Source organism: Lathyrus oleraceus, chromosome 6 (assembly GCF_024323335.1).
Source record: "Lathyrus oleraceus cultivar Zhongwan6 chromosome 6, CAAS_Psat_ZW6_1.0, whole genome shotgun sequence".
Classification (NCBI taxonomy): domain Eukaryota; kingdom Viridiplantae; phylum Streptophyta; class Magnoliopsida; order Fabales; family Fabaceae; genus Lathyrus; species Lathyrus oleraceus.
Genome location: NC_066584.1, coordinates 105,266,750 through 105,289,908, shown reverse-complemented (window position 1 = coordinate 105,289,908; position 23,159 = coordinate 105,266,750). Strand labels below are relative to the sequence as shown.

The following is a 23,159-nucleotide window of genomic DNA, read 5'->3' as shown; positions in this document are numbered from 1 at the left end:
GAAACAAAAGGATTATTAATTTATATGTAAGTCAGAAGTTTGCGTGCAAATGGTAGACCGTTCTAGCATATAACCTTCATACTAGATACTACAAATAATTCAGATATGAATTTTGTAGTTGATATATTAGAATCAATTACATTCAAAGTCACTATACATGGCAAATCCAATAATCATGGTAAAGCTGCATAAACTTAAACAAGAGAGGAAGCAGAAGAACCCCCTCAAAAGGCAAGAATAGGCAGTCGAAAATTTCAAATAAAATAGGGTGTAGTATGATTTCCTTTGAAGATATTGTGTGTTTGGTTTCACTTTTAACGCGAACAAAACTGATTCTGAAGCATAGAATCGATGTGCAGAAAGGTTATACTAAATCAGAATGCACTTCCACTACCTTTGGTCTTTCCAAGCATCATGTCTTTTGCTTCATTGATCTTAGAAGCAAGGTAATGGCTACCACCAGCATCTGGATGATTTGCAACCATCACTCTCCTATGTGCTTCTTTAATCTTATCAGTTGGAGTGGTCGTCCTGCCATAGCGACGATTCAAAATCAAATCAGCGCAAAAAACATGAAAAAGTTTATGGCAAATACTTTGTCAACGACTAGAAACAAAATTCGATGGTAACCAATCCATTGAAAAATATAAGAGGGAAAATGTAGACATTATAACACACTTCAGCTCATAAGGCCATTTAAGGTAGGACTAATTAGCACTCTGAAATCTGAATGAAGTTAATGAAATTGTCATTTATTTGTTCAGAATCTATTTGAAAAGTGAATGAAATTGTCATCTATTTGTTCAAAATTCAGCTCATATTCCTGAATTTTGCCCATCTTTCAATTGCACTAAGAATCGGATCAGGATTCAGGATAGGTCCTGGTCTATGTCGGTTAATCTCATATAGTATTGAGTAGCACCGACAGCCTAAAATATTATAGCTGTATAGCAGATAACTGGATAGGAATAACCGCTATTGCAAAGACAAAAACCAGTCTAGGAAATAAACATAAATATTCAGAAACAGAAAAATAAAAAACATAAGAGAATATTACTCTTAAAAAGGGTTCAGATTGAAATTGATACTCAGAAAAAAAGCGGCTTAAAAAAAGAATTTGATGAATTTATCTCCGAAATCATAATAGCGGATGTGATAACGGTTTGGGAGCACAATTTCACCGCAAATAGCAGCCGCTGCAACCGCTATTGCTGACGGAAGCTCGCGGGCAAAAAATGTCGCGCCAAACCCTACACTGCTAGGCTATTCTGCTATAGCATGCTATTGACAACATAAATCTTATTAATAAATTGCAAGTATCAATTCACAAGTTACAACAGAAACAAAGTAACTTCAAAGTCCAATTACACGGTTCACATTTCAAGCAAACAAAAAGGGGGCGGAATAGCAACATAATGGTTCCATTCTTATTTACTTCCATGATTTGCCAGCAATCTGAATGGATCCAAAGGGTTCAAATCATAAATCAGATAGACAATATCAGACACACGTGCTTGCAAGCTCCATGCATTGCTAGTATTTGACATTCTAAAATAGCTGTGAATGTGATTGTACCAATGTTTTCAATTGGAGATAGCGGAAAACCACTAAAGAAAAGTCAAATTCTTTCAAATCATGAGAAATCACAAATTAATTTATCGAATCCATGTCCAAAAGAAATTGCAAAGGTGACAAAAATTAATAAATACCAAACCCTATTAAACAAAAATTAGTATTTTCAGGATTCTTTCCTAGTAAGTTATAACCGCGATGAATTCATCCAATCAGAACAAACGAAAATGCGAATACCTAACACCAAGGATGAGAGCTGCTTCCCTCCTATTCATGGCAGCATGGAAACCGCCTTCATAAAATTTACGCATCCCAGCTGGTCTAGCCTTGAATGCCTGCCAAGCCTGGATACCATATCTACCTGCATAAGCTGCAGCAGCCACAACCACCCCTGTCATAAATGGTGTTTCCTGTTCAAAATTTCAACTTCAGTTCCACACAAAAAAAACATTTGAAAATCAACAAACTTTCAAACACAACAGACCACGCTTCAATGGTTCAATCAATGTTTTACAAACTCGGAGATCGAATCAGTAAAACCTTTTGAATCATAGTTCAATAGGTTCAACCAGTTTAACCTAAAATAATAGCATAAAAAGGTGCCAAATTATGATTCTGATTTGAACCAAAAAACCCCTTCTAAAATCCAAATTATGCATATGATAACAACGAGGGTGCCAAATGCAGATTTTGATTTGAACACCAATGTAAAACCCCAACCCCAACTACAAACAACGAAGGCTGAATCAAAAGTTGTAAAGTGAAAATAATCTAAACACAATAAAACAAGTTATGTAACTAGCACAATCTTATAGCAGGAAATTAAATTATGGGGAAAGGAGAAAATTCAGGTAATTTGAATTGAAAAATTGAAATTCAATCGGAAGATTGAGTGAGGGAGAAGGGTTTTACCATAATGGTTAAAAAACGTTGGATTCGAATAGAGGTTTCTGAGAAAATTGAAATAAAGTTGGATTTGAGGAAATAGGGTGGTTAAGAATGAATTGAAAACTTGCACGATACGTCTGATTTCTCTAGTACTTTCCTCACCGCCAATGCAATATATTTTTCTTTTCTAACTATTTTATCGGTTACTTTTTATTTTATTTATTTTTAATTTAAATTATATACTAATTTTATAAGCATAGACAATTGAATTATCCCATATAAATATATATGTTTTTAAAATGTTTATACTATTACTCTGAGATTATCAAAAATTTATTAGAAAAATTCAATATTTAGTATTTTTAATTATGTGAGTTTTTTTTTATAAAAGTTAACGGTCTAAAGATTTAAAAAATCAAAATTATTCTAACATGTTTAAAGATTAAGATTTTATTTTTATCATTAGTTAAAATGATATTCAATTCATTCGATATAGTATTCAGAAGAATCAGAAGCTCATTCTTATTCAATATAAAATCATAATTGCCTATCTAATCTGCATAATGATTTTCTTTCTGTCAAATATAGTTGAATTTGATGTGTCAATTCCTTTCGGTCATCCTTTAATTCTACAAACCAAATTTGAGAGGTTTTGCTCGTCCCAGTCTCCTAGTTAACCATATCTATTAAAACTTTAGAGTCACTTTCGACCAATTTTTTTTTAATTCTTTCATGTCACGCTATCTCAATCCCATGTAACATCGCTCACATCCATGCAATAAGAGCGTCACACAGACCAATTTTTTGTGCATATCCTCTTATCCAACTTCCGACAGAGTCCTTGAACAAGTTTATGCATCCTGTTTTTGGAAGTAAACTTCTTACAACACCGTTACAATTGAGCTTGATCCAATTGTCCTCTGGTCAATCCTATAAGATATGCCTGATCTCTGGCTCTAGTAACATAACATTTTCCTTTTCGCACAATTATCACGATTTCCTTTACAATGTGTATGATTGGTCCAATCAGGTTGTCAGATCGGTGAAAGCCTTCTTCAAAGAGAGATTTGTTCCTCCACTTTCATAAATACCTACATGAGATCATAAATATTGACCTACATTGGTCTTTGTATGAACCCGTAATATTTCCTTTAAGATGGTAAACTATGCAATCCCTGCAAGACAAAGAGTAAAAGGGAGTCATTTTATTGTAAGGGACAAGTCTAATCCATACATGTGTTCTAATCTTAAAGACATGAATTAAGTTCTCTTCTTTAATCCATAGATATTGTTGGGTTACACTTATAACGCAAAGAGTTTGTCAAGAGTCTCTAATGAATCATAAGTCATGTGAAGGTTTGGATCTGATGAGATCTTTCTCTTTTCAAATGATATTTCAGTCCATATGTATTTCCACACCTGAAAGGGGAAGAAATATATTTATAATTTTCAACTCTTAATTCCACTTTCATTAAACATTAACCATGTCTTTAATCGTGGGAGTGATATTTATAACTGTATTATGACGGGCCAACATAGAGAAGAGAGGTTTTTTTGTCGGAATCCAACTATCTAAATAAAAAATTAACCCTTATCCATTTTAAACTTCCTTAAAATAGTTTCCTAAATTTTTTACCACACCTTATATAACACTTTCCATATTGGGGAGTTACTTGGCATGCTAATCATATTTTCACCGGGTTCTACTTCCTGCTATACTCATTGATAAAATAAATAAATTTGTCACTATATATTTTAATTGAATTCAAGATTTAGATAATCATGTTGAAAAAATTAAATACCAAAAAAAGCTAAAATCATTTTAAATATAATTATTAATAAAATTTAATTACGATTTCAATCTTTTATTTTATTTGATATATAAGATTAATCTCCCTATTTCAAATATAAATAATTTTGATCTTATTTTGCTTTTTCTATTAAAAAAAATTTCTTTCTTTTTTTTCACTAAAAAACAATGTAATGTCCAGTATAATTACATTGTGTTAAAATAAACTTGTTGAACAATATAATTAAAATGAATTATATGTATAATATAAGTTCATAACGTGTTAAGCTCATCTCATGATTCAGAAATGGATTAAGACTAAAACTACTTATTCATTTCGGTGGGAGAACAAGTATGAATTCGAGTATAGAGACCTTTATAACGATTTTTTTTTTATAATTGTAATTAAATGATGTGTTTTGTTTATTGTTAATGATATTTTAAGCATATCAATAAGAGTGTAATATCCCGCATTTTCTTAAATACCCAAATTCCTATTAATTGAGATCAATTAAGTTTCTATGTGCTCTAAAAATTGTCAATTGGGATAAATAGAATAAATAGTGAGTTCAGGTTGACTTAATTAATATTAATTGGGACTGACCTTTTATTAATTTGGACATTTTGGTAACACTAATAATGGGTCAATAGCTCTGGTTGAACGAATATTAAGGTTGGTACCACTTGAGATATTTGTTTCTACCCACACAATACTTATGGCCACTTGCTTATGACCTTTGACTCACTGACCACCACATGTTGCTACCTCATCTTACCTACCATGAGCCATTTGTTTCTCTATGCATCAGAAAGAATAGAAAGAAAGAAGAAGCTCAAGAGAAGGAGAGAAAATAAGGCTAGTGGAGAAGAAGAAGAGAAAAAAAACTTGGAACCAACACCATCATCTTCATCCTCATCTCATCTTCAACAACTTCTCCTCTTCAATTTCTTGAGGTGGGTCCTAGTTAGAACCCTAGATTTCTAGAAGATTAGGGTTGTAGAATCATAGATAAATCATGAAAATCCATGCTATATGATGAGTATTTCTCTTGCTCTTGTTTATTTCCATGAACATGTGTTTTGATGTGTTCTTATGATTGTTGTGATTACATGATTTGTTGTGGTTGTGGTTAAATGATTGGATGTGTTTATGACCTTGAAATCCTTGTGGTTATGAACTTGGAATTCTTGTTATACATGTGTGTATGAGCATGTAGTGAGATGGGTGTGTTGGAAGAAGGAGTGGGTGTTTGTTGGAAATGGATTGACAGAGGAAAAGTGGTGTTCTGTGAAGTGAAAATGTGAAAATGTGTGTGGACCAATCGATTGGTCCCTGCAACCAATCGATTGCACAACCCTTTTGTTTTGCATAAAATTTGATTTTTACAGGACCAATCTATTGACAATGTATTACAATTGATTGCACAAACTTTCTGTTTATGAACAGTGGAAAATTTTAGTGAGCCAATCGATTGACACTCAGGATCAATCGATTGATCCTCAACAAACTTTGAAAAACAAAAATGTGAGAGGGACCAATCGATTGGGTCTCCCTAACCAATCGATTGACTTATGTTAAAAACTTCAAAATCCATCTCTTAAGTGTTTCTAAATGCATTCTTCCAACCATTAATCATTTGTGATGCTATGCTTATGTTGAATACATGCTAATGGTGAAAATCACATGATGAATATAGTAAGTTAACCTAGGATTGGTATTAGGTCATGAGTGAGATTTATAACTTAGATAACATTGGATGACGGTATTCATTCGTACGTCGCTTATGTGGAGGTCGTGGACGAATTGTTGTCATGACTGAGAATGAGACGCATTGTATGGAACATGTCATATTATTGCTTGTGTATTGTGGTGAATGAAGTCACTTGAGATCGATGGATCTTGTTATGAATTGTGGAACCGATGATTTGTGGAACTGATCATGTATTCAGAATGTGTGTTTTCTTTGATGATGCACATATCTATTTGGTATGATTAGATGAGTAAGCATTGGGATGTGAGATCAATGATTCGAGCCTCAATTGGGTTTGAGCCCTAACCACGGCGGACGTGAGGGAATGGTGGACACCTAAGTGGGTTAGAGGCCCATACGGTGAAAGACACCCTAAGTGGGTTAGAGGCTCATACGGGTGACAGTCGCTTGAACTGGGGATTAAGCCTCATATAGGACCCAATATCCACCGCAAAAGTCGAATCATACGAGCATGCATGAACCAGACCTAGCTTAGACGTAAGTCCATTCGGGAATTGATGTTTCGTGATCTGAATAATGATCGTGGTTGAGTTGTGAGAACTCAGGTGCATATTGCCATACATTGTGAGTTAGTTTCACCATCACTTAAGTCTTTGTTCCCTTGTTAACTTGAGTTGATTATTGATTAGAAAACCCTGTAGAGCCGAGTGGACCCATAAGATAGGGAACCCACTGAGATTATTATCTCGCTCCATGTTGTTGATTATTTTTCAGGTGGTTCTGAGCAGGTGAAGGGTAAGGACAAGATAGAGTGATGTCTTGCTTACCTGATGACTGGATGACTTTTCTGCTGTGTAGATATTTTTGGGATCATTGTTTAATGATCTAGCTCTTAGTTATTATTTTGGGCACTTTAGTGTACATTTTGTGCCCATGTTATGTTTCTTTTGGGCATGTATGTATATGTACACTGTGCTGCTAGGAGTTTATGTATTTCAGTACCAGTTTTACACTATGTATAATATGTATTCTAGACATATATTATATATGGGTGTTACAGTTGGTATCAGAGCAGGTCGTATCCACGACCTAGCCATGAAATATTATAAGCATTTATTTCTGCCTCATATGTGAGTTGTCATCATTGTCCTTGGTGTTATACTCATACTATTGAGCCTGATCAACTTAGTCCTATTTGTATGACATTAGGGATCATGGTTGGCAGACGCAGAGGTCTTGGTAGACCCAGAACTCAGAATTCAGATTCGGAACCACCGAGTGGTAGTGAGGGTTTTCAATGGCCTCAGTTTGTGCAACCGATGCATCAATCACAGAACCAATTCATGCAGCAGAGGATGCAATAGTTGTATGGTGGTCAACAACCTCAAGTGACTCCACAAGAAGTTGCGGGTGGTAATTTCTGGTGTTTCTTTCGCATGAATCCTCCTGAGTTTCATGGTGGATTAAATTTTGTGGAAGCTTATGGGGGGACACCCAACATAGAAAGAGCGTTCCCTGCCTGTGTGGGGGTGCAAAGACAATGTAGTGTGACTGAGAATAATTTGAAAAAGGTTCAAGAAGAGATTAATCAGTATGGAGTTGGCCAGATGAACCAGGGAGGACCAAGTCATCAGTTTAGGCCTAGACCTCGACCTTTCAAAAGAAGGCAGGTGCAACCTGTAAAACCTAACCATCCTCCGAAATGTCAAGTATGTAGGAAGTCTCATTTTGGAAGATGTGCTGGAAGTGGAATTAGGTGTTTTAAGTGTCAAGGAGAAAGTCACATGGTTAAAGAGTGTCCATAAAATAAGGTCCAGATGCAGGGAAAGAGTATCAGTCAGGTTTATATGTTGGGCGCAAAGAAGGCTAACAATGCCTTAATTGTTGGTATGTGTCTCGTCAATAATCATCCTTGTTTTGTGTTGTTTGATTGTGGGGCGACACACTCTTTTGTATCAATTCAGTGCATGAAGCGTCTTGGCTTGCAAGCAATTCCCTTGTCTCCTCCTATGGTGGTTACTACCGCCATGGATGATGTGGTTGAGACACTGTTGATTTGTGAAAATTGTTCGCTCTCGGTGAATGGTAGAATTTTCCAGATTGATCTTATTTGTTTACCACTTAAGAAGGTTGATGTGGTTTTGGGGATGCATTGGCTTTTCGCCAATTTAGTGTTTATTGGATGTGAAGAGAAGTTGATTATCATTCCATCTAGTGAAGCTACTCCAAAGGATGTATTGATTACTATCTTGGAAGGTACGGTTGGTATGGTTAATTATTGGTTGAGAAGGAAAAGTCAGTTCTCTTAGTTCTCACCCAGGAATCTAGCGATAATTTGAGTGTTACACAAATTCCTGTCGTTTGTGAATTTCTGGAAGTTTTCCCTGAGGATGTCACCTCTCTTCCTCCCGAAAGGCAAGTGAAATTCTCTATTGATCTGATACCTGGGACGACTCCAATCTCTGTTTCTCCGTATCGCATGGCGCCACTCGAGTTGAGAGAGAGTTGAAGAATCAATTGGAAGAGTTATTAACCAAGCATTTCATTCGACCTAGTGTCTCACCATGGGGAGCTCCAGTGTTATTAGTAAAGAAGAAGGACGACAATATGCGGTCGTGTATTGATTATCACCAATTGAATAAAGTTACCATTAAGAACAAGTACCCTCTGCCAAGGATAGACGATTTGTTATATCAGTTTAAAGGAGCCTGTGTGTTCTCAAAAATTGATTTGCGATCGGGCTATCATCAAATAAGAGTTAAGAGTTCGGATGTACCAAATACCGCATTTAGAACCCTATATGGCCATTATGAGTTCCTTGTAATGCCGTTTGGTGTAACGAATGCCCCTGTTGCTTTCATGGACTATATGAATCGGATATTCCAACCTTACTTTGACCAGTTCGTGGTGACCTTTATTGATGACATTCTTATTTATTCTCGTACTCCTCAAGAGCACGGAGACCACCTAAGGATTGTCCTATCAGTACTGCAAGAGAAGCAACTTTTTTCCAAGGTAAGTAAGTGTGAATTTCGGATGAACGAAGTGAAGTTCCTTGGTCATGTAATATCGCAAGCAGGTGTATCAGTGGATCCATCTAAAGTTGAAGTAGTTATTAATTGGAAAAGACCGAAGAATGCTTCCAAAGTCAGAAGTTTCTTAGGTTTGGCAGGTTACTATCGAAGGTTTACGAAGGGGTTTTCGCAGATATTACCAATGACTAAACTTAACCGAAAGGAAATTTCTTTTAAATGGGATTCGAGGTGTGAGAAGAGTTTTATGAGTTTGAAGGAAAAGCTAACGACTGCTCCTATTTTAGTCATCCTTGATCCTATTAAGTCTTATGAAGTACTTTATGATGCCTCTAAGAAAGGATTAGGAGGGGTGTTAATGCAGAGTGGTCAGGTTGTAGCCTATGCCTCTCATCAGTTGAAGCCTCATGAAGAGATTTATCCTACTCATGATCTTGAACTAGATGTTGTTGTTTTTACGTTGAAGGTGTGGCGACATTACTTGTATGGAGTGTGTTTTGAGATCTTTAGTGATTACAAGAGTTAAACATGAGACAAAGGAGATGGATGGAGTATTTGAAGGACTTTGATTTTGAGCTTAAGTATCACCCGGGGAAAGCGAATAAGGTCGTGGGTTCCTTAAGTTGGAAAGAGATGCATAAAGCTGAGTTGATGATGGTAGAATACGCATTGTTAGAAGAGTTTCGAGATCTTAATCTTCAGTTTAATTGGACGCATGATGGTGTGATAATGGGAAATTTGAATTTTACTTCTAACCTAAGGGAAGAAATCCGACAAGGACAAATGATAGTTGAGAAGTTGCAAGAGATGTCGACTCAACCAGGTTTTGCTCAGTCATCGGATGGGGTTATTCTGTTTAATCAAAGGATTTGTGTTCCGAATGATGCCGAGCTAAAAAGAAAAGTTTTGGAGGAAGGTCACAATGGGGTGTTTACTATACATCCAGCTTCGTCGAAGATGTATCAAGACTTAAAGAAGGACTATTGGTGGCCTGGAATGAAAAGGGATATTGCAGAGTATGTGTCGGAATGCATTGTATGCCAGTAGGTAAAGATCGAACATCAGAAGCCAGAAGGTTTATTGCAACCTTTAGAGATTCCAGTTTGGAAATGGGATAGGATTTCAATGGATTTTGCAGTAGGGTTACCTCAGACCCAAGGAGGTTATGATTCAATTTGGGTAATTGAGGATCGGTTAACTAAGTCCGCACACTTCTTGGACGTGAAGACTATTTACAAGGCAAGTCATCTTGCACGGTTGTTCATTTCAGAAATTGTTAGGTTGCATGGTGTTCCAACCAACATTGTGTCTGATATAGACCCAAAGTTTACTTCAAGATTTTGGAAGGCATTCCAACAAGCTATTGGGTCGAGATTGTGTTTAAGTACTTATAATCATCCTCAAATGGATGGTCAGATTGAACGGAACAATACAGACACTGGAAGATGTGTTAAGAGCTTGTGTACTTGAAAGTGGAGGAAATTGGAAGGAGCTTTTATCATTGATCGAATTCGCATATAACAATAGGTATCATGTGTAGCGGTGTATTCGTCGCTATATGATTTATTGATTAAACCATAAGCAATGCATACAATGAATCGAGTCGCCACCGCACTTTTATTTATCCTAAGGACTGGTTAAAAAGCGAACAAAAACCTAAGAAGTTTTACACGTAGAAAACTAATGAAAAAGATCAGAGAATCTGGGTAAGGGGTAAATTACGCAATGGGAAGGTGTTAGGCACCCATCACGTCCTAGGTACTCCTAGGGAGCCCTTTTCACACTTGTTGTATAAGAAAATGTTTATTTGTTTTGACATATCGTGCACACATGAATGGGATGATGAGAAAAGAATATACAAGTTAGTTATTTTTGTGTTCGAACGGATGAACCCGTTGCCTACGTACCTTCCATCAAAGGTAAGGATCAAAACACCGTAGTTCGGCTAAAAGATTTCCAAAAATTTGTGAGTTCAATTTTAAAACACAAGCACTAAGGCTTTTCATTACCAATGGGAGAAAACTCAACCAACATCAACAATCCACCATGCGAGGACGACTTCAACATACTAGTGAGGGGTTAACCCTATAATAAGTATGGAAGACTTACAATCAACTCACTAAGGATAAGGTAAGATTTACATCAACCACTATGGTAATTAAAACCTACGGCTAATGTATGAAAACATATTAACAATGGACAAAGCCAAAACATACTAGTGAAAGGTCTTCCTCTCTCAACTCCTCTATACGTTGGGTAGGGAGGGTTGAAGGCCCAGCCACATCCAACGGTGTAGGTCTCGGATGATCGTATGGCATCAAGTAAGTGGCAGCTCTCTGTCTGACCCAAGAAGTATAAGGCTCCAAAGCAATGCAATTCTTCAGACCTAGCTCATTCCTACTCTTCTTGCAGATCTTGCGCCAAGCGCGGACAAATCTGGCTTTCAGGCCTTGGGGATCTTTACCCTCCTGAAAGAATACACCTTCTAACAGAATGTTATGAGGTTTATCCTTTAGGGGGAACCCAAGCTGACGACGTGCGAGCATGGGATTGTAGCTGAGCCCACCACATGTACCAAGAAGAGGCACATTAGGGAATTCACCACAATAGTCAATGATCTGGACGGTATCATAGACGCGATCATACCAAGAGATATCATCATTAGTGAGAGACATAAGTCTCTGAGACCACCGTAGACATCCCTTGTTCTCCTTGAAGGCAAGAGTCTGCGGCAAGTGCGAAATAAACCACTTGTACAGCAGAGGTAGACAGCAAACGATAACTCCTCCACCCTTTGCATTCCTCAGGTGCAAAGAGACATAGGCATCACCCAACAAAGTCGGAACGGGATTAAGAACTGAGAAGATCCTAATGGCGTTCATGTCCACGAATTTGTCGAAGTTGGGGAATAAGACCAACCCATAGATGAGCAACACAAACAAAGCCTCAAAGGCATTCTCACTCATGGCCTTCCCATAGATGGTAGCTTGAGCGACGAGGAACTTGGACGGAAGACCCTGAATTCCACCTTTGGTAGTCAGATTAGCTTTGATCAAAGCTTCATCTATGTGCAACAAATCAGCAATCTCTCGAGCGGTCGGAATACTCTCTAGGCCACTGAACGGCACCTGATCCAGAATAGGGATCCCAATAATGTGAGAATACTCCTCCAAGGTAGGCAATAACTGGAAATCCGGGAATGAGAAGCAGTGATACAGAGGATCATAGAACTGAGCTAGAGTACTCATCAATCCCTCATCAACCTGAGTAGTCAACAGAGGCAGAAGCTTCCCATAACGAGCTTTGAAACCCAAGGGATCTAATACATAAGATGTCAGATTCCTTAACTCTTTCACATCGGGCTGCTTAAAGCTGTACTTCTTTGTATGCCTTTTTGGTCTTTCCATGTCTGAAAATTTTGCAAATAAACCCTTTAAGTTCCTTGAAAATTTCTCTTTTTTTTTTGATGACATGGAGTGCAGATGAATGCATGAATGCATGAATGCGACAATCACACTCAAGGATCAAGCAAAGCACACCAAACAAAGGTCGTGGGAAAGCTCATTGTATCCCCTAATATCAATCATCCATTTTGGTGGATTTAGGTTTTCACCTTATCGACACCCAAGTTCCATTGATATTAACGGTACATGAACCGGCTCTAACATCCTTAATATCAATCATCCATTTTGGTAGATTTAGGTTTTACACCTTATCAATACCCAAGTTCCATTGATATTAACGATGTTTGAACGACTCAACCACGAATCACGGGTTTGCTGAAAGTCACGAGCATGGAGTCTCAGTTAAGAACCACCCAAAGGGAGTGTACTAGGGTTTAAACCTGCCAGACATGTTCTACCAGAGGTTCCCATAATCATCGTCCCATCTCTCGGATATTATCGGAGGAACGAATACTTGTATTCCAAAAATATTCTCAAGAGAGACTCTTATGAGTGTAGTATCGCGTAACAATCGCATCAGATCTTACATCTGAACGACCTCCGCACTACGTCCTAAAAATAGGCCAAGATGGGTTTGGTAAACTAAGGTCCTTGGCTTCTAAGGCACATGATTGAACGAATAATGCCTAACCACAAATAACTTGTGTGACATTATCAATCCAACATGACCTCCACCAAGTGAATGGACTCGCAAGTCAACTGGCTAAGGAATACTCCACACCAGTCAACAAGACTACGCCATTCTCCTATCCTAGAGTGCACTCGAGTTCGGGTATAGAACTCATCTCACAGAGATCACCAAAGCAAACAGCAATTGTATATCAAGCAATTCAAGCATTACAATCAATACAGTTATCCCAAATTGTACAAAAATATGTCAAATAACACATAACAATATCATACAACAAAGGTGAAAAGTAGGCAATACCACCAGGGAAGGTCTGATCCTGATCCCCAGCAGAGTCGCCACTTTTCTATAGCGGTGTATTCGTCGCTATATGATTTATTGATTAAACCATAAGCAATGCATACAATGAATCGAGTCGCCACCGCACTTTTATTTATCCTAAGGACTGGTTAAAAAGCGAACAAAAACCTAAGAAGTTTTACACGTAGAAAACTAATGAAAAAGATCAGAGAATCTGGGTAAGGGGTAAATTACGCAATGGGAAGGTGTTAGGCACCCATCACGTCCTAGGTACTCCTAGGGAGCCCTTTTCACACTTGTTGTATAAGAAAATGTTTATTTGTTTTGACATATCGTGCAAACATGAATGGGATGATGAGAAAAGAATATACAAGTTAGTTATTTTTGTGTTCGAACGGATGAACCCGTTGCCTACGTACCTTCCATCAAAGGTAAGGATCAAAACGCCGTAGTTCGGCTAAAAGATTTCCAAAAATTTGTGAGTTCAATTTTAAAACACAAGCACTAAGGCTTTTCATTACCAATGGGAGAAAACTCAACCAACATCAACAATCCATCATGCGAGGACGACTTCAACATACTAGTGAGGGGTTAACCCTATAATAAGTATGGAAGACTTACAATCAACTCACTAAGGATAAGGTAAGATTTACATCAACCACTATGGTAATTAAAACCTACGGCTAATGTATGAAAACATATTAACAATGGACAAAGCCAAAACAATTGAATGGGTGAAGTTAATTGATTATGATTATTCACAAAGTATGGTCAAAGTATGATTAAGATTGATTCAAAGAAGTGTTATGAAAAGTGAAGTTTGAAAAAGTCAAGGACTTATGGTCCAGGTTTCTAATTTAAAAAGAGGTGAGAATGTTTGCACAACAAGTCAAAGTTTTTGAAAGTCAAGTGTGAAAAAGTTTAGGACAAAGAGGGTATGGATGATGGAATATAAAACTTCTTAGAGAGGTTCACCTCTTGAAATCATATAGAAGATGATTCAAGTGTGTCCTTAGGAATGGGCAACAAAACAAATCAAGCAAAAAAAGCAAGGTGATACCGGATGCCATCAATGGTCTTATACCAATCTCACAAACAAAAGCGGATATCGGATACCAATAACTGGATTTACACCAACCTCCTAAAGTAAACAAAACTTGGATGTCGGATGCCAATCTATCTGGACTTATACCAACCTCCAAAGTATGGTCATAGGAATACAAATGCCACATCACAGGGACTTGCAATTGCATCCTCTCACACTACAAACAAGAGCAAAGAAGATATGAGTGACCAATGAGGTCTTACACTCTATCCTTCCATATCATGGGAACAAAAGCCAATCAACATGGACTTACAATTATCCTCAATGGGCAAACAAACATAGATCACAAAGATATGCAATGATGATCATGCAATAATGAACAATCAGTGATGATAAGTGCACAAAGGCAAGCAATGCAAACATGTACAAATGCAATAAGCAATCAATCAACAAAGTCATTTAGCACCCACTATAACCAAACAATTAGGCTCAATCAAAGGGTTAGACTTAACAGTCCACTGGAATAGGGTAAATGGCGCTCTTAACCTTGACATTGAGAGCCAAGGTGAAGCAGATGAAAGGATATGAGGGGTGTGCCTCATCACTCTTATCCCTGGTCCGGGAGAGTGTTGAATATCAGAAGGTGGGGGAGTTCAGAAAGATGGAACTCTCTCCCCAAGTTAGACTCGATAGATCTTGGGCTTTTACTCAACATGCATCAAACACAAGTAGTGTGAGCATTGTGAGTGACTCACAGAATAGTAGGAGATAGGCTACATATCTCTTTTGTCTACCAATTGCCTCACATGAGGTCTTTACCTGCTTGGGGACAAAGTTAAATAATCACAAACATCGCCTCTTAAGGAGGACTTCAGACAGTTGCCTGGCTAAATAACAAGCCAGGTCTTCCAGACTACATGGAGACAAGAGAGTCTACCTCAATGCAAATGCTATACAAGCAAAGCAATGCAAGTTCTCAAAAGAACTAAAGCGACTATGGTACCTGAAATCAATCAAATATAATCAGTATCCCAATCACAAAGTCAAAACCAACAAGGTAATGAACCAACAGATAATGTACAATCAAACGATGCAATGTGCAAAGCACAAAGCTCAAAGCTCAAATGAGCTAAGCACCCTACAAAACAAACAAGTTAGTTTACAATAGTCAAATGAAACAACTCAATCAACTTGCATTAATTCCTTTAAAGCACTTTGCTTCTTAACCTGAAAAGTCAAAGTCAAACTCAAACATGAGAAGTAAGACCACTAGGACAAGCCTAGGGTCAAAAAGGAGGGAAAATCTTAAAACAGCAAGTGAAACATGATCAAAACCAAGATAATTCAATTAAGAAGAAAGTCTAATTGGTCTCATATCAAAACAATACACCAATTTCATTTCATGCACAATTTAGGTCAAAGTAAGCAAGTGTGAACCACATGTGAGTAAACAGAATGATTACAATCAAACAAATGCCAAAACAGCTCAATAAATTCCACAAAAATTCCATTTTAAACAGAACACATTCAATGAGCTGCATATCAAATTTCATAGCATTTGGACAAGTGGAAGTAGGGGAACTAAATCAGGAAGTCATGGTATGCAAAAATCAACCTAAACAAGGTCACAAATCATGTGTCAACTTCAATCAAGTGTAAAACAGTGAAAACAAATGCGAAATGAATGGGACCAAAGCCAAGATGGAGTTAAACATGTCAAGAAACACTCCACCAAATTTCATCTTCATATGATAAGGGATGAGGATTTTACAAGATATGTAAGTGAACTACTCAAGAAAAACCCTAAAATGACTAAACAGCCAACAAAAATCCCAATCAAATAGGAAATGGATCAATCAAATCCACAAAAAATCATAGTGAAACTAGACATACATATGATATCATATGCAAAAATTCAGAGCCATAGGCATAGCATAGGTATGGAAAATAAAATCAGGAACATGGCATAACATAGTGTGACACACATTGTCACACTCATGAAGATCACATCATATCTCTCTAACCAGGGACTCAAAAATAGCAAACTATACATCAAAATCACCAGGAAAGAGTCAAGATTATGCCTGTATAATTTCATTCATTTTGGATAATGCATGATTATTTCATGATCAACATGGTAAAACATATGTATAATGCATGCATGTCAAAGATCACTAGGCCAAACCAAAAAATCACCAGGCACAACTTTCATTATCATGCCTAAAAAAAACTAGAGGAAATTTGGAGCTCAACACAAAAATCCCCATCCAATTTGGATCAAAAATGGATTTAATATGATTTTTAGAAGTTTGGTTAAAATATGAAATAAATATTAACATTTAAATGAAATTGGATAAATGCTGAGTGGCATTTTTGTAATTCATGCGCGCCAGGGGCAAAACGCCCCGTTTCAATTAATGCAGTGGCGCCTCATGATTGGTTAATTCGCGCGGTAAACAGGTTTTTGAAATGGAAACAGGCCAAAGCAAGATCAAACGCGTTCCTTTTCCAGAAACTCACGCGTTCTTCATGTTCTTGAGCTGAAAACATCAACATGACCAAACCTCCATGGAAATGCATAAACCATATATGGTTGGAATCAAGGTGCAACGAGGATCATGAATATGCAATCAATTTTGTCCAGCAATCAACATACGAAAAGATTCGATCAAAAATAGTTTTGCTATCCAAACTTTAATTCAAGATTTCTTGATGAATAATGGATGAAATCGCGCGATTCAAGCATCAGATTACTCTATGTTGCACACTCTACCTAAGCCACATGTTGATTTCAAGAATCGAAGATTTCGAAAATTTACCTTATGATTATGCAGTGAGGAATCCGTGCGAGTTTTGCCTCGATTGTGTGAAACAGATGGCTTATATTGATGTAGAAGATGAACGGAGGTGATCGTTTAGCTCAGGAACGCACGAACATGAAGAATTTGCCAGCTGCCATTGATGAGCTCAAGGTTGCAACAGTTGGTTTCAGCACGATTCCCTCTCCAATTGCCACAAACAGAATTCCAAAATCACCTGTGGATGATGATCAAAGCAAAAAGAAGCAAGAGAAATCACGAATTCTTGATGAACAATGAAAAAGTGTGTGTGTGAAATTGTGAGATTTTTGAGAGAATTGGAGAATTTTGTGATTTTGATCTGAATTGTGATTGTTGATTTTGTTTTCTGTTATGATTAAGCTTTTATACCATCTCTTAATCCATGCCTTAATCATGTTTAACCAAATTTGGATGATTAGCAAAATGAAGCTTGTTATGGAAATTGCCCAATTTGCCCTCATGCACTTCCATGCAATGTAACAGTAATTTTTCACTTGAAGCAAACCATAAATCACATTTAGAAGCTATTCCAATTGGTTTCATATGGAAATTCCTTGTACTTTGAAATTTGGCCTTTTTTCCCACCAAAATTTAAATGGTTCACTTCAAAAATGACCTTTTTATGTGAAGGTTTTTGGTGAAATGTGATGATGGATTTGGATAGTACACATCAAATGGGGTTTGCTCAAAGAAGACCCATCCCATTTGGCCATTCCATGTGAAAGTTATGCCACTTTGAATTTAGGCATTTTCTGAAAATGATTTGATCATAACTTGCCAACCATAAATGAGAAATGAGTGTTCTTGGACTTTTTGGAAAGGCAAGATCAAGCTCTTCAACTTTCATGTTGGACAAATTTTGATTTGAAGCTTGGTTCATGATATAATTTTGAGGAGCATGACTTTCCATTTTGGGCAGGTGAAAATTACAGGTCATTTCCATTTTGGGAAACTTTTTGTTTGACCTCCAATCCTTCAACCTTGATCTTTGAAATGCCAAATGAAGCTTATATGGACATGAATGAGACCTCTCAAGCCATCTCACACCTTCCAATCTCTGATTAAATGCACAGTTGACCACAGTTGACTTTGCTAGGGTTTTGGTTGACTGAGCCAAGTTCTGAGGAATTTCAACCCTCTTTCTTTTGAGATCTTGATACCAAATGATATCACAACTTATATGAATCCTTGATGAATGATCATGGTGCCCAAATTCTTCAAGAATGGTCACCATCCATTGCTCAATGACTGATTTGACTATTTTGACCTAGTTTGCTTCATCTGCAAGAAACAAGGTTAGATGACAATATTTTTGTACTTTTGGTTAGTAAACAAATGAAAAGCAATGATATACAAAGGCAATACATGCTTGGTGATCAAGAATCACACTCACAAGATACCCACCCACTAGGAGGCAAGCAAAGGTGCACAATGATCCTCGAGGCAATGATTGATATGACATGATGCCTTGAGGCCATGAGGGATCTTAGGGCAAAAATTGGGGTCTTACAGATGCCCCTATTTAAGGTCATTCTAGCCGGAGAAGTGAAGTTTAGAAATCTTCATATCGACGCGGTAGAATGGGCTTAAATAACAGTAATGAGACAAATTTTGGTCCCTAAGAGACCTCATGATGCAAATGTATGCGTGTAAAAGACACAAACTCTGTGGGGATATAGTTCACACAGAAGAAAAGATGATCCATCGGAGTAATACACTCACCAGGAACAGAGACTCTAACAGGACTCTTATGGGGATAATAAAAGAAAAAGAATGCGTGAGCAGGACACGACTTTGAGTTGGGGAAAACAAAACTGACATAACGTGTGCAAGACACGACTCTGATTAGGGGATAACAGAAATCAGACTGGAGACCTCACTGGGGAAGTAAAGGACTCGAACTGGGGAAAGAAGCAATTCCAAAGGAAAACACTCCCATTGGAAAGACTCAAGCTGACTCACACCATGCATGTACCGGGGATAACACCAATACAGCAACACAAATAGCAATACAACTCCGCTGGGGAAATCTATAAAAGACTTTCCAGGGGAAGCCAAGGACGAGATGTTACCGGTATAGGGCAACAAACTCAGGAAGAATGAATATCTAAGACCGGTATAAGGATGAGAGATATCAATTGTAGCGGTGTATTCGTCGCTATATGATCTATCGATTAAATCATAAGCTAGGAGATACATTGAAATTTTCGAGTCGCCACCGCACTTTTATTTATCCAAAGGACTGGCTAAAAAGCGAACAAAAGCCTAAGAAGTTTTACACGTAGAAAACTAATAAAAAGATCAGAGATTCTGGGTAAGGGGTAAATTACGCAATGGGAAGGTGTTAGGCACCCACTACGTCCTAGGTACTCCTAGGGAGCCCTTTTCACACTTGTTGTAAAAATATTGTTATTTGTTATGACATAAAGATTGTGCAAACATGATTGGGATGGTGAGAAAAGAATATACAAGTTTTATTATTATTAGGTTCGAACGGATGAACCCGTTGCCTACGTACCTTCCATCAAAGGTAAGGATCAGAACGCCGTAGTTCGGCTAAAAGATTTCCAAAAGTGGGTTAGGTTCAATTTTAAACACAAACCCTAGGTCTTACGTTATCCACGGGAGAAAACTCAACCTTATACAAACAACAACGTCCACCACGTGAGAACAGCTTCAACTTGCCAGAGAGGGGTTAACCCTATAATAAGCAAGGAAGACTTACAATTCAATCACTAAAGACAGAAGGTGAGGTTAACATCAACCACTAAGATAAATCAAACCTATAGCTCATGTACGAAAAGATTAATGGACAAAGCCAAAACAAGTGAATGAGTGGAGTTACTGATTATGATTAGGAAAATGGAGTCAAAGTATGATTAAGATCAATTCAAATAAGTATTATGAAAATGGAGTTTGAAAAAAAGGTCAAGGACTTGAGTCCAGGTTTTTAGTTAGAAAACATGAAAATGTTTGCACAACACTTATGTCAAGTTTGGAAGATAAAGTGTGAAAAGGTTTAGGACATAATGAATGATGAATGGATGAATGGATAGTAAAACTTCTCAGAGGGTTCACTTCTTGAAATCATATAGCAGATGATTCAAGTGTGTCCTTTGGAATAGCAATTAATAATAACAAACAAATCAAGCAAAAGCGGATATCGAATGCCAATCAATGGTCTTATACCAATCTCCTAAAACAAAACGGGATGTCAGAAGCCACTCAATGGTCTTACACTAATCTCCACAGGCAAAGAAATAAAAGGCGGATACCGGATACCAATAGATGGATTTACACCAGTCTCCTAAAACAGAACAGGATATCAGATGCCACTCAATGGACTTACACTAATCTCCTCAGAAGAAAACAAAAGTGACACAGGGAAGTCAACTGCCAATCTATCTGGACTTAGGTTAACTCCACAGTATGCTCACAGGAAATCCAATGCCACATCACAGGGGCTTACAATGGATCCTCACATACAAGAACAAAAGAAACAATATGATCACAGGAATGCAAATGCCAACTTACAGGGACTTATAATTGCAACCTCTCATACAAACAGATGAAACAAACTATGATCACAGGAAAGCAGATGCCAACTTACAGGGACTTATAACTGCAACCTCACATACAAGTCAAACAGATCAAATTATGATCACAGGATAACAGATGCCAACTTACAGGGACTTATAACTGTATCCTCACATACAAAACCAAACAGATCAAATTATGATCACAGGATAACAGATGCCAACTTACAGGGACTTATAACTGTATCCTCACATACACACAGATAAACAGAAGATATGAGTGACCAATGAGGTCTTACACTCTATCCTTCCATATCACAGGAGCAAATGCCAAAGCAATGGACTTACAATTGTCCTCAATGGGCAAACAACAATGATAGCATCACAAAACAAATGAGATAATCATGCATTAATGGCAATTGATGATGATGATAAATGCATAGCATACAGGCAAACAAGTGCACATGAAGCAATCAATCGATCAATGAATATCAAACAGCACACTCTATAGCCAAACAATGGGGGCTCACACAAGAGGGTTTGACTTTAAAAGTCCACTGTAATGGGTAAAGGTCGCTCTTAACCTGGCCATTGAGGGGCTCAGGTGAAGCAGATGAAAAGGAGATGAGGGGTGTGCCTCATTGCTTCTATCTCATATAAGAGAGAGCATATAAGAAAGTGTGGGAGTTCAGAAAGTAGGAACTCTCTCCACATTATTGACTCGATTAGATCTTGGGTATTTATCTTAATGCTTCAACCATGTAATGGGAGCAAAGAGATGACACACTGAATAGTGGGGGATAGATTGCTTATCCCTACCTTCCACCAATTGCCTTACTTGAAGGACTTTTCCTGCTTAGGACAAATTTAAACAAACACAGGCATTGCCTCTTAAGGAGGACTTCAGACAGTTTGCCCGGTCAAATAACAGACCGGGTCTCCAGACTACATGAAGAAGAAGGATTTATACCTCAAAGCAAATGCTAAAAAGCAAAGCAAGCAATCAAGTTCAAAGAACTTAGGCAACTAAAGTACCTGCAAAAGTCAAACTTATTAGCAAACAAGTCAACAGTCAAAACCAAAAGGAAATGAACCAATAGTCACACAGAGGGACCAATTGTGCAAAGCACAAAGACTCAAGCATATGAGTCACCTACAAAACAAGGGTTAGCATGTAGCAAACAATCAAATTCAATCACACTTGAGTGATCCTTAAAGCATGGGTGCTCAACCTGAAACAACAGCTCAATTGTAAGCTCAGAAGACCACTAGGACTAGCCTAGGGTCAAAGATGAAAGAAAAAGGCCAAGGCAGCAAGAAAAATTCAACCCAAACCAAGTTTAAACATTCAAGAAACATTCTCAATTGGATTCATAATTATATCATGCATCATGGTCATTTCATATGCAAAAGGATGCAAAACATGGCAATAGAAGCATACAAAAGTCAACAGCAAAGACTTCATTCAAAAGTCAACTCAAACATTCCCAAAAATTATGAAATAAATCACACTCAATCCTAACATCTAACATGGTATACATGTCAAATTTCATTGCATTTGGATGAGAGGAAGGCAGTCAACAAAAATCATGAAGTCAAACCAAATTCAAGTAAGCATGGTGAAAGTCAACAAGCATGGGTCATCTTCAAAAAATCATATCAATTTGAAAACAGAAGAGAAATGAATGAAATTTACACCAATGCAAAGCTTGAGATGTCTAGTTATCACATATGAAATTTCATGGTCATACAATAAGATTTGAGAATTTCACAAAAGATTTGGCAAGGCATAGCACAAAAAGTCAACAAATGACCACATATGGAAGAAAATTCTCAATCAAATGGAAAACAGCATGATTAATTCCAAGAAAATTCATACATCAATTAGACATACAAGGGATCATTCATGCAAAATTTCAAGTCATTTGGATAAGAGGAAGCATGTGAACAAAAATTGTACATTTGCATATCATTGGTGTGACACAAATTGTCACACCCTAATTCAAAAAATTCATATCTATCAAACCACAAATGAGAAATCCACAAACTTTATATGGAAATGAAGATCAATGTGTCTAGTTTTACCACAAAAAATTTCAAAGGCAATGGATGCAATATGACAATTTCACAATTGAAATGGCACAATGTATCATTTTGGCACACATGTGAAGAAATCATTTATCAATTAAAATTCAGCCAACCAAAAATTAATTAAAAATCATGATTAAATAATAGACATCTTTGTGATCATCATGCAAAAAATTTCATAATTTTTGAGTGAAAATTGAATGAGAAATGAATTGTTTAAGTTGAGTGAATAATTGGAACAAGTATGAACAAGAGCATGGTCAAA

At 37.2% G+C, this 23,159-nt stretch overlaps 2 protein-coding genes across 3 annotated transcripts; one reads left to right on the top strand and one right to left on the bottom strand.

Moving 5' to 3' along the window:
- Window positions 1-98: 98 nt before the first annotated feature.
- LOC127098655 (mitochondrial import inner membrane translocase subunit TIM14-2) lies at window positions 99-2,643 on the bottom strand. Of its 2 annotated transcripts, none has more exons than XM_051037305.1 (3): window positions 2,485-2,643; window positions 1,810-1,982; window positions 99-531 (listed from the first exon to the last, which is right to left on the bottom strand). In XM_051037305.1, exons 1-3 carry the CDS (start codon window positions 2,485-2,487, stop codon window positions 375-377), a joined length of 333 nt encoding a protein of 110 aa, XP_050893262.1. In that variant the 5' UTR covers window positions 2,488-2,643; the 3' UTR covers window positions 99-374. The 2 variants fall into 2 exon arrangements, with proteins under 2 accessions (XP_050893262.1, XP_050893263.1); XM_051037306.1 differs by lacking the exon at window positions 2,485-2,643 and adding an exon at window positions 2,057-2,422.
- Window positions 2,644-7,778: 5,135 nt separating this feature from the next.
- On the top strand, window positions 7,779-8,270 carry LOC127094238 (uncharacterized). Its single transcript, XM_051033098.1, has one exon. It carries the CDS (start codon window positions 7,779-7,781, stop codon window positions 8,268-8,270), a length of 492 nt encoding a protein of 163 aa, XP_050889055.1.
- The last annotated feature ends 14,889 nt before the right edge of the window (window positions 8,271-23,159 follow it).